The 12,656-nt window shown below is 37.2% G+C and overlaps 1 protein-coding gene across 1 annotated transcript in view; it reads right to left on the bottom strand.

The window, feature by feature from the left end:
* Positions 1 to 12,656, bottom strand: part of Ticrr (TOPBP1 interacting checkpoint and replication regulator) — a 46,697-nt gene that overhangs the window by 8,532 nt on the left and 25,509 nt on the right. The window contains exons 14-16 of the mRNA XM_004852766.3: positions 7,365 to 7,422; positions 4,749 to 4,910; positions 774 to 864 (exon numbers count right to left, since the gene is read on the bottom strand). Coding sequence (XP_004852823.1) covers positions 774 to 864; positions 4,749 to 4,910; positions 7,365 to 7,422 — 311 coding nt within the window. The remainder of the gene's footprint in view (positions 1 to 773; positions 865 to 4,748; positions 4,911 to 7,364; positions 7,423 to 12,656) is intronic.

Genomic DNA, 12,656 nt, shown 5'->3' with positions numbered 1-12,656 from the left:
AAACTTTCATAAATGTGTAAAATTTATATACAAATGATGCCCAGAGGGAGTTGCAGCAAGATGCAGATACACTTCTCCCTGTCCCCTTGAAAGGGCAGCTAAAAACCCCTCCATGCTCTGTGAAAAACAAGCAGAAGACAATTCTGACAGGTGGAGAGGTGGCAGCCTGGCACAGACCTGAGACCTGAGGAGAGAAGGGTAGTGGCCCTCTCTGCATTTTCTTTCTGCTGCTGAGTATCCCTGACTTTATGCTGGCAGAGTTAACAACATAAATGTGCCACAGGTACAGACTAAAAACAATCCCAGGAAAGCCAGCTCTCTCAGGCTGAAGAACCAGGAAAGGGGCAGGCAATCATGACCAAACATTTGGAGACAGTAACTCCCTGCTCCAACTAGCATCCAAGGAAAAAACCCACAGCCCCCCCACCGCCCAGCAAAGGCCCAGCTGGGATTTCCAGCCTTGCCTGGTGGGTCTGAGGACACACCCTTCCCCACGTCAACAGGCACAGGAGCTTAAAACTGGGAAATCCATTCAGTTGAATACTCCTCAGCAATAAAAAGGGTGAAACTGCTGATACAAGCAACATGCATAAATCTTAAAATAATTATGCCAAGTGAAAGAGGCCAGATAATAACACAGTCTGCCTCCAGAGTTTACGAAATGCTCTCTGCTTATAAGCACCATGGTTAAGATTTAAGTAATGAAGGTCAACAGAAGGCAAACAGTGACCTTCAAGATCAAGTGCTGTGTCCAGTATGAGAACGTCACTCACCTGCCCTTGATTTGTCTGTGAAGGAGCCTCCTCGAGATTTGCTTATGGACTGGAGTCTCAGCCACACTCTTAGTCAGCAGCTTGTGATAACCTAAAATTTCAGAAAAGCAGCTTCAACTATACATTTCACTTAACCTTCTCAAACAGCAGCATTATTACCTAGTTGTAAGTATCTTACATTCCTTTTTTTTTTTTTTTTTTGGTACCGGGGATCGAACTCGGGTCCTTGCGCTTGTGTAGCAGGTGTCGAAACCACTGAGCTAAATCCCTGGCTAGTTGTAAGTATCTTAATCTTTGAGCCAAGTACTGTGCTCATAGGACTTAACAAGAGAGAACAGTTTATTAGCACTATTAGAGATTAAATGATGACATAAGCCAATGGGAAATATTACACATTTCTCTAATAAGCACCCTGAAAAATGAAAAATATTTGTTAGTAGGTTCTGGTGCTGAAGATTAAATGAAATAAAATATATAAAAATGATCACAAGCCATGCAAGTGTTATTAAGATAAATTTACCTGGCACAGTATTTCCAATTAGGTAGTTGAGCTACTCATGGGAGGATGCTTCAGAGTGAGTTATATGATCAGAAAGAGGAATGCCATGGGCTGGGGATTTAGCTCAGTGGTTCCACCACCTGCCTTGCAAATGAAAGGTCCCAAGTTTGATGCCCGGTACAAAAAAAAGGAAAGGAAAGGAATGACATCAGTAGGGATGGTGGAATGAAGACCTCAGAAAACAGGAACGACCTCCATAAAAGGAATAAGAACACCAGCAAAAATGGAAAATCAGTCTTTTTAGGGCTCTGGAGATTAGTTACAGGTTTCCAACAATCTAGGAAGTACTTACTCAAGAAAAGTAGCTGGAACTTAGTAAGCAAGCACAATGAGCTCTGTGGAATTGTAACCCACCCCAGGCCCACGCCCTCCCCAGCCCAGTGGTCACTTTGAAAACTAGCAGCCCAGCAGCCTCAGGATGGGACAGAGTGGCCTGGAACTCCTGCAATTTACTAGAATTGGAAACACCAAAGCTGCCTGAAGTGGTGGTAACATCTGGGAAAGAATTTTTATACCTAATAACCATTCAGAAATGAAGAAGGAAGTTACACATTCCCAGTTTAAAACAAAACAGAACAGAATTTGTCATTAGCAGACCTGCAAGAGAAAAGTAAAGGAGTCCTTCAGACTGACACAATCAACATGTTGTTTTCCTGAACAACATGGAGAATTAAAGAGCACTAGTAAAGCAACTACATAAGTAAGTATAAAAGATTGTATAGAAATATTTTTACATACAACTCTTTTTTGCCCTCAGATTAAAAAAAAACAAACAAAAACCAGACATTGGAATTACTAGTCAAAAATGTTAAACTGGCTTTTCTAAATGTTTCATGAACTCATGAAACCATGGAAAAAGAACTTTTTAAAAACCAGGAAAATAACATATGAACAAAATGAGAATATCAGCAACACATTAGAATTATAAAAAGGCTGGGCACAATGGCACACACCTGTAATCTCAGCACTTAGGAGGCTGAGGCAGGAGGATCTCTGTGAGTTCGAGGTCAGCCTGGGTTACATAGTGAGTTCAAGGACAGTCTCAACTAGATAGTGAGACCCTGTCTCAAAAAGAATTATAAGGGCTGGGGATTTAGCTCAGTGGTTTCGCCGCGTGCTGTGCAAGCTCAAGGACCTGAGTTCGATCCCTGGTACCAAAAAAAAAAAAAAAAAGAAAAAGAATGGTAAAAGGAACCAAACAAATTCTGGGGCTAAAAAGTATAATGACTGTTTTATCTTCAGGGACTGAGGATCGAACCCAGGTCCTTCCACATGCTAAACACACACTCTTCCACTAAGCGTCACTGAGCCCCCAAAGTACCATACGATAAGTGAAACAAAACTTCACGAGCAGAGTTCAATCTCAAATTTGAACAGGCCGAAGAATCACTGAACTCGAAAATAAGGCAATCAGTAATTATGCAATATGAGCAGAAAGAAAAAGGAACAAGGCCTCAGGGACCGGTGGACACCATCAAGCATACAGCTGCACACAACATGGGAGTCCCAGAAGGAGACACAAAGTGGCAGAAAAACTTTGAAGAAATGGTTGGAAACCTCCTAAATTTAATGAAAGACATTACTCTACACATCAAAGATGTTAAATGAGTTCCAGGCAGTTTAAACTTAAAGGGGTCCACAGGGGCTCATTATAGTCAAATTATCAAAACCCAAAGATGAAGAGAGAATCTTGGAAGCAACAGAAGGCAGTGGATGACATCCTTCAAGGAAAGGAAAAAGGTAGTCACCAAGAATTATATATCTTTCAAGAATAAAATAGAAATGGGCCAGGGATTTAGCTCAGTGGTTCCACAGCCTGCCCCGTAAGTGCAAGGACCCGAGTTCAATCCACGGTACCAAAAAAAGAGAATAAAATAGAAATTAAGATATTCCCACACCAAGAAAAGCTGAAGGAGTTTACTACCAGCAGACCTGCACTCCAAGGAAATCTGGAGTGCTTCAGGCTCAAATGAAAGGACATTAGCCAGCCATAAAGAAAAGAAAGGATACTGGCAAAGTAATTCATAGGTTAATATAAAAGCTAGTAGTAGTATGGTACTTTTGATTGCAACTCCTCTTTTTTCCTTTATGTTTTAAAAGGCAAATGCAAAAAGCAATAATTATAAATCTACATTAGGGCCACAAAATGTATAAGGATGTATTCTATGACATAACAATGTTAAAAAGGAGGAAAGAAATATATAATAACAAAATGTTTGAGTACTACTGAAACTCATTTGGTTTTATACAAACTAGATTTTTTAAGTTTAAGATGTCGACTGTGTCTCCAACCACTAAAACAATTATTACAAAACACACATAGAGGGGAATCAAAATGGTACCCTACCAAAAAAATCAGATAACAACAAAAAGGGTGGTAGTAGAGTAACTGAAGAACAAAAAGCCATAAAATATACAGAAAACAAATACAAAAATGGCAGAAGTGATTCCTTAGCAGTAATTACATTAAATTGCAAATGGCTTAACCACTACAATAAGAAAGCAAAAATTGGTCAAAGGATTATGAAAACATGATCCACATACATGCTATCTACTGGAGACTCAATCTAGATTTAAGAACGCAGAGGTTAAAAGTAAAAAGGTAGCAAAAGGTATGCTATGCAAAAGCTGGATGGGTATATTATTGTGAGACAAAACAGACTTTAAGCCAAAAAGATTATAAAAGACAAAAAGGTCACATATTAACAAAAAGTTCAATTCATCAGGAAATAACAATTGTAAACATATACACCCACCCAACAATGGAATTCCAAAATACATAAAAGAAAAAACTGGCAGACTTGCACCAGGGATTTAGCTCAGTGGTGCTGCTGCCTGCCTTGCAAATGTAAGGTCCTGAGTTCGATCCCCGGTACCAAATAAAATAAATAAATAAATAAAAATAACAATAAAAAGACTGAATTCAGTCATACTGTACTCTTCAACACCAATGAAGCGAAACTAAAAATCAATAGAAGGAATTTGGGAAACTCATGAATATACAGACATTAACAGACTGATACATAACCAATGGGTCAAAGAAGAAATCATAAGGGATTAGAAAATATTTTGAGATGATTACCATGAAAACACATCATACCCAAACTTACAGGCTACAGCTACAGCAGTGCTTAGCGGAACTTATAGCTGTAAACACTTGTATTAAAGAAAAAGAGAGCTTTCAAATCACTAACTTGTCACCGTAACCAAAATAATTTGAGAGGGAAGGAAATAAATGAAAGTGAGATTAGAAAAGCAGTAGAGAAAAGTTCTAATTCCTTAAAAAGATAAATAAAAATGACAAACCTATTAGCTACACCGACCAAGAGAAAAAGGGAAGACTAAATCAGGAATCAAAGAGGGGACACCGCCACCGGGAAGTCTGTCACCAACAAAACGGCTCCTTTCTTGGTTACCCTGACATGTAGTACTTTTGGCCTTCTTGAAGTTGTCACGTTTATGGTCCAGACCTTCCAAGGCAGACACAGAATGACTTCTAGGCAGGCCCCGCTTTAGTGATCTCTTTGAAGGAGAAATCATTTCCTGGTTGAAGAGATTTCTTCGAACTTTGGTCACTTCTGAAAACATGGCATGGGGGTAGGGACAAAAAGAAAAAGTGAACTATTATATTCAGTAAAACAGAGGAACTCTTATCCAACCAGAGAAGCTGCTTAAAGAAACTACAGCTGATTGGTACATTCACATTTACTAAAGATTTCTTCTAAGCCCTGTACTCTGGAAGGCTTAAGTACCAGCCTGGGCAACTTAGTGAGACTCTGTCACAAAATAAATTAATAAATAATAAATTAATAAAAAATAAAAATAAATTAATAAATAGCTCATTGTGAAGGCCTTGGGCTCAACCTCTAGTATCTCAAAAAATAAAAAAAAAATTTAAAAATCCTTAGATAGTATACTGCTATGGTGCCTTAAAACTACTCTTACAGCAGCTTCAGAAAGTTTTTGTGTAAAACTGTGCACAAGGTAGGGGTCCAATTCATTCTTTACAGCTGGTGCAGTATTACTTCATCAAGACTGCTCATTCCCCAGTAAACTGTCTTGGATTCCTGCTTGAATAATCAGTTGACCATAATAAATGCTAGATGTCAATTCTTTTTTACTTACTTTTTTTTGGGGGGTACCTGGGACCGAACTCAGGACCTTGCCCTTGCAAGGTGGGCGGCGGCACCACTGAGCTAAATCCCCAGCCCTAGAGTGTTAATTCTTAAGTAGAACCCGGCAGTGATGCTATCTAGTCCTGGGCATTTCTTTAGGAGAAATTTTTTGACAACTGATTAAATCCTTGTACCTATTATAGAGCTATTCTATTTCTTCTGAAATCTGTTAATTGTTTGTGTTCTTCTAGGAATTTGTCCATTTAATCTAGCTAGCTAATTTATTGATATATACTTGTTCATAATTGTTTATTCGATACAAATTCATTTTCAATCCAATATTCAGGAGCACAAGGCAGGCCTGGCATCTTTTGTTAAACTAGAAGCTTTACTCATTGTAAAATGGGACATAATTCTTAAGTAAGTGGATAGCTAATATGTCATGGTCCTATTAATATATTCCAATATTATTATTTTTCTCATTTTCTACTGTATTATATTCAGCTCAGCTTTGAGAAACTTTTCTTTTTGAGGTACTGGGGATTGAACCCAGGGCCTTTGGACTGAGCTACATCCCTATCCCTTTTCTCATGTTTTACTTTGAGGCAGAATCTCACTTCGTTCAGTTTCCCATACTGGACTTGAATTTGCAATCCTCCTGCCTCAGTCTCCCAGAATGCTAAAATTATAGGTATGTGCCACTATTCCTAGGTGAGAAACTATTCTTTTCAATTCCACAGATTTTATTCTTCTTCTGACTCCTTTACTAATCTGGGTAATTTTAAATTCTTTTCTTGACTCCAGAGCATGAATTTTGAGCATTTAGACTCAAAGTGAGGGAAAAACCACTACAAAGTGGATCAATTCTTAGTACAGCTAGCAAGATGGCACCTTAACTATAAGCAAAATAGCGTGGTGGAGATAACTTTAAAATTCACCAGGGGTGAAATCTTCTAAGAGCAATCCATTTAAATAAACTCAAATAATTGAGGATTCTGAAAATGGGAATATGCTTTGTGTTTACCCATCAATAACATCAACATTAATGTTAAGGACACCAATAACACAAACCAAAGTTTGAAAAGATGTTTCTCTATCCCATTGTAAAAGTCTTTGTTACCTGACTTATGCTGTCCATGAAACTAATTTATGACCCGAAAGCCTAATTTGATATTATTATCTGTTTTGAAAAATTTACTATCTACAGAAAATTTGTAAGAATAAAATAACCATATACATATCACTAAAATTCACTGTCAACATTTGTTTCTTTTTTTTTTTTTGGTACCGGGAATCGAACTCAGGTCCTTGCGCTTGCGCAGCAGGTGGTGAAACCACTGAGCTAAATCCCCAGCCCAATATTTGTTTCTTACCTCTAATTCTCTCCAATGTAGTTTCCCCCAGACCCTGGAGAGTAAGTGGTGGCCTTTACAGCCCTTTGCCTACTTGTCTGCATGATCTCCTAAGAATGAGGACATTCTCCTACATAACCATGATGCCATTATTACACTCTCAAAGTATTCCCAGCATGCAGTCCTTCCTCTAATTTCTGTCTCAATAATATAGTTTTTTTCCTTCCTAAATTTAAGATCCAAGCAGGGATCATAGAGTACATTTAGGGTCTTGCTTCAACTCTTTTCATCCAAAGCAGCTCTACTGCTTCTCTTCTTTTTCTCTCTTGGTTTTCATGAAAATGTCATTTTTAAAGATTTCAGGCCAGCAATTTTGTAGAATGCAATATTTTTGAGACCATTTGAGTATCTAACTCTCCTGAAGCATGGAATTTGGGCACATTTTGTTAACTAACAATTATATGGAGCCATAATTTATAATTGAATGCACTTTTTAAATATAAGCAATCAAAATAAATTTGTCCTTCCAGTGAATCAGCATAAACCCTGGGGAAACAAAGCATACCTTGTGCTGTGCCTTTCGCTGGGACTGCAGGCTGCTGAGGGGCAGGGTGAGAGCTCTCCTAAAAAATAAGAAAATCTTATAAGAAAATTTATATATGCATTCATTTAAAAGAAAAAACTTCCACATGAAACCCTTTGGTCCTTGCTTTTCACTTAGAGATCCATAGTACACACAGTAAAATGCACATAGGCAGATGTTCTAAAGGCACTCCTACTGCACTATAATAATACAAAAGAGCAAACACCATAAATACCCATAAATAGTGAAGCAATTAATTATACACTCATCCAATGCAGACATTAAAAGGATAAAGAAAGAAGACTTATGTATACTAACAGAGAAAGAAATCTGTGATGAAGGGGCAGTTAAAAAAAAACACCAGATATTCCGCCACCTGCCTTGTAAGTGGAAGGCCTTGCAAGTTTGATCCCCGGTACAAAAAACAAAACAAAGCAAAACAAAAAAAACCAAACCAGATAAGTATGGGAGGTTAAATCATTTTTACTCTTTCTGTGTATGTGGGTATATTATTGATAAATATAAACCTTTGATGATTGTTTTTGGTATGTACAGAACAGGGCCTGGGGCTACGTACAATAAATAATTGGTGATTACTTCTGAAGAATGGACAGTGAAGGAATATTCTATTAACTTTATGATTTCAACGTTTAAATAACGATTATGTACATCTTTTATATCTAAAAAATAAGAGAAAAGCCATATAAATGAATTCAAGGGTGGCTATACTTTTAGGAGCATCTCTGTATCAAATTGCTACTCATACTAAATTTGCTATTTTAGTAGAGCATTCAAAAGTGTAAACTCCAGGTGCTCTGCACAAGGAGATAGTTTTTTCAAGATTTTGTTTGTTCAATTATACTGTTATTATAATTGGAAGAATGAAGAACCAGGGCTGGGGATTTAGCTCAGCAGTTTCGCTGCCTGCTGCGCAAGTGCAGGGACCTGAGTTCAATCCCTGGTACCAAAAAAAAAAAAAAAAAGAATGAAGAACCACACATGAGCAGAAACTTCAAATTATGGTATACAGATCAAATCTGGGTCACCTCTCATTTTGAAAATAATGCTGAAACATGGCTGTGCCTATTTCTTTTTTAATGTTTTGGTGCTTAGGACTTAACCCAGGGCCTCATGCTTGCTAGACAGTGTTTTACCAATGAGCTAAATCCCCAGCTTCTCCTTTCTTTACATAGTGTCTATGGCTGCTTTCTGGCTACAACAGGACTGAATCAGTATGACAGAACTGAGTGGCCTGCAGAGGCTTAAATATTTATAGTACTATTGGGTCTTAAACTGAAAGGGAAGTATATCCAGGAGGTACAAGGGTGGGGTAAAACCTTGTTAAAATCATTGTGCTCTTTGGAAATTAATACATGCAAAGGAATTAATATACGTCAATGTACTTAAACAGACAAATATTATGTATCTACACTTATGCTATAGGCTCACTGCTTCCTGATCTTTTAGAAGACTCAGATTTTTTGACAGAAACTTAACAACTGGTTCTTTTAGTGTCATTATCTATGGTACTGACCTTGACATGAAAAAACTTTTTTTGTTGGTTTGTTTCTTTTTGAGACAGCATTTTAGCTCAGGCTAGCTTCAAACTCTCTACCTAACCCAGCCTGGCCTTGAACTGTCAATCAAACTGCCTCAGAATCCTGGGTGCTAATTACCGCAGTGAGCCACCATACCCAGTAAAAAACATTCTTTATTAACCAAAAGCAAATCCTAATCTTGGCATATCTGGTCTTAAAGACTTCAAGTTCCCTTCCCTTCACTTCTAGTGCTGGGGATCCAATGCAAGGTCTTATTCATGTGAGGCAAGCTTTATATCACTGAGCTACATCCCCACATAGAACTTCAACTCTTATGTCTAGTGCCACGGAGAAGCCAGTTACCAGCTGGTTTCCTGACCATTGTCCTTTTTTTCCCTTTTAAATACATACTGAAAAGTACTTTTCTGGGAGGCAATCCAAGTCCTATTGGCATGGCAGATGGCTACTATATTAATTTTTATTATCTAAACGTTTTTTTTTTCCAGTACTGGGAATTGAACTCAGGGCCTTGCGCTTGCCAGGCAGGTACAGCACCACTGAGCTACATTCCTGGCCCTACACTAAAGTTGTTTTTTTTTTGGTACCAGGGATCAAACTCAGGACGTTGCGCTTGTGAGGCAGGTGGTGGAACCACTGAGTGACATCCCCGACCACTAAAGATTTTTAACTAATTTTTTCACTTCTAACTTACTTTTACCTCTAAGTGCTTTTTTTTTTTTTTTTTTTGTGGTGCCAGGGATTGAACTAGAGACCTTGTGCTTGCAAGGCAGGCAGCGGTACCATTGAGCTACATCCCCGGCCTGTAAGTGTCAGATTCTTAGGTACAATGGTTGATCTTTTAACAAATTTATATACACACCAAAAAAATTTATATACACATTCATAAAAATATTTAACATCAGCTGAGCATTTCTAATCCAAATTCTGAAGTCAAACCTGGCTAAAATCCAAATATTTTTGTCAACACTCTATGAAAATAGTCCAAAATCCAAAAAAAACTCTGAAATCTGAGATATCTGGTCTCAGAAATTTCAGATAAGGGATGTTCAGCCTGCACTATTTCTTTTTTTTTTCCCCATTAACTTTATTGGTACATTTTAGGTATAAAATAGTTACATTCATCATTGGGATCTTGTACCATTACATGAGTCTCTTGGTTCTTATTTTTTTCCCCGTTCCCTTGCCCTCCCTTCACCCCCTCCACCCTTCCCTATTTGCAAAGAACTTGTTTCCATTTTTTTCCTCTTCTCATATTTTTTCCTTTCCCTTTTTTCCCCCCTTCCCCTACCCCTCCCAATTCCCCTGCTCTTTTAGACCTTTTCTTCCTGTTACACAATATCAGTTATACATTTTTTAAATTACAATATTAAGATCTAGGAGACATTACCACAGATTTTACAGAATTTAAAAGGATATAGAAAGCATATTACAAAAATCTGTTTTGAAATAAATTTGACAACTTCTAAGAAGTAACTTAGAAGACAAATTAATGAAACTAACTCTGGAGGAAATATAAAATTTGAATAGCACCTATTAAAGAAAGTATATTCCTAGCTTGAAAACCTACATATATGACAACAGCAGGCTCATAAACATTTTAACTGATAAATTAAATTATATCAAACATTTAAAGCAGAAAAAAGAAGGAACACTTCTCCCCTCATTTTGGGAAATCAACATTGTGCTAATCCTAAAACTGGATAAAGATAATAGAAGAAAAAAGTATGAACATAGATAGAAATTTGTTTCACAAAACAAACTCTTAGAAGTCAGATCTGGCAGTATGTAGAAAGTGGTTTTATTATAGGGATGGCAGTGTTGGTTCAGCATTGGAAGATCCACCCCCAAAAGTCATCATTTTAACAGAGGAAAGGAGAAAGCCATATGATCCTGTCACTAGTTGGAGAAAGAGTATTGGACTAAATTCTACAGCTGTTCATGGTAAAAGCTATCAGGAGACTAGAAGTAGAACAGAACCTTCTCAACAGATCAAAGACATGTACTCCATACTTCCAACAAAACTCCTTCTATGAATGGAGATGATACAATGCTTTCTCCCCTAAAGTGGGGAACAAGGGTATATATGCCTACTCTTCATCTGTCCATTAGACTTTGAAACATAGGTCTAAACCAAAATAGTCTGGCAATAAAATGACACAACTAGGATAGGATTGGAACGGCAGAAGCAAAATCTTTGCATGTATATGAAATGATCATCTACAGAGAAAATACTGAGAAATCTCTAGGAGCCCCTAGAACTTGTACTTGAATTTAGCAGGATTAGAAAACACAAGGTATATATAAAAATTCAGGTCTGGGTATACTTGCTATAAATGAAGAACTGGATATTGAAATTTAAAAGTTTTGTAGGAGTACAAAGGACCTAGAAAAGCCAAAAACAAAAACAAAAACAGTGTTAGAAGACGTTTAGCACCCAATTTTAAGACTTCTTCTAAAGCTACAGTAATCAAGGCAGTGTTGGTGTAAGGAAAGACATATAGATCATTTGAATAAAACACAGAATCTAGAAATACAACCACACATATATGGCCCACTGAGTTTTGAAAGATTATTTAACATTAGCATTTTATAGAATATAAACTCGATTCAAGAGCCGAGGAAGAGATAGTGTCTTCAGCAAACGGCACTAGAACACCTGGTATCTGTATATAAAAAATTAACCTCAGGGCTGGGGATTTAGCTCAGTGGTTCCAGCGCCTGCCTCCCAAGCTCAAGGACCCGAGTTCAATCCCCGGTACCAAAAAAAAAAAAAAAAAAAAAAAAAAAATTAACCTCAACCCTTTTTTTCCATACATGAAAATAACTTGAAGGGATCTGTGAACCTAAATAAGAAAGCCTAAAAGTAGAAAACTTTAAGAAGAAATTATAAGGGAAAATATTTATGAATTCAGGGTAGGCAAGAACTACCTAGGATACAAAAAACAAGACGCATAAAAGAAAAAAATTGATAAATGAGATTCCATCAAAATTTAGAACTTTAAATGACATCATTAAAATGAAAAGTAGACCTTAAACAGACCATATTTACAATGCATACAACCTATGAGCAGAATATATAAAGAATTCTTAGAGCTCATTAATAGACAACCCAATTAAAAAGTAGACATAAGATGATAAATAGCCAGTATAGCACAAGGAATGGTGTGCAACTCTAGAATCAGAAAAATACTAATCAGTACAATAATAACATTGAATTATACACTCATTAGGGAGATGAAGTCAAAAGTTTTAAAAGCCTTGTCATGACTTTTTCTTTCTGTTGGATTCTCCCCCTTTGCATTTAATTTGTCACGCCCAGTGGATTCATTCTGCTGGGTTTCCTGGGGTTGTGATCCTCACTGTCTTTTCCTAGGGTATTGTCTAAAATTTTTTGGAGTGCCGGTTTGGTATTCATGAAGTTCCTGAGGTGTTCTTTATCATGAAAATATCTTATTTCTCCATCAATTTTGAAAGATAGTTTTGCAGGGTACATCAATCTGGGTTGGAGGCTGTTTTCCTTTAGGGCTTGGAATACATCACTCCAAGCTCTTCTTGCCTTAAGGGTTTGCACTGAGAAGTCTGCTGTGATTCTGATGGGCTTTCCTTTGTATGTGATTTGTTTCTTTTCTCTCACTGCTTGTAGACTTTTGTTCTTCTGTTGGATTTCTGGAATCCTAACTATTATATGCCTATGTGTAGATTTTTTTTGATCAAG

The sequence above is a fragment of the Heterocephalus glaber genome, unplaced genomic scaffold, assembly GCF_053883595.1.
Source record: "Heterocephalus glaber isolate CG9 unplaced genomic scaffold, H.glaber_assembly_v1.0 deba00001531, whole genome shotgun sequence".
In the NCBI taxonomy this organism is placed as follows: domain Eukaryota; kingdom Metazoa; phylum Chordata; class Mammalia; order Rodentia; family Bathyergidae; genus Heterocephalus; species Heterocephalus glaber.
This window is presented reverse-complemented; position numbering and strand designations above follow the sequence as displayed.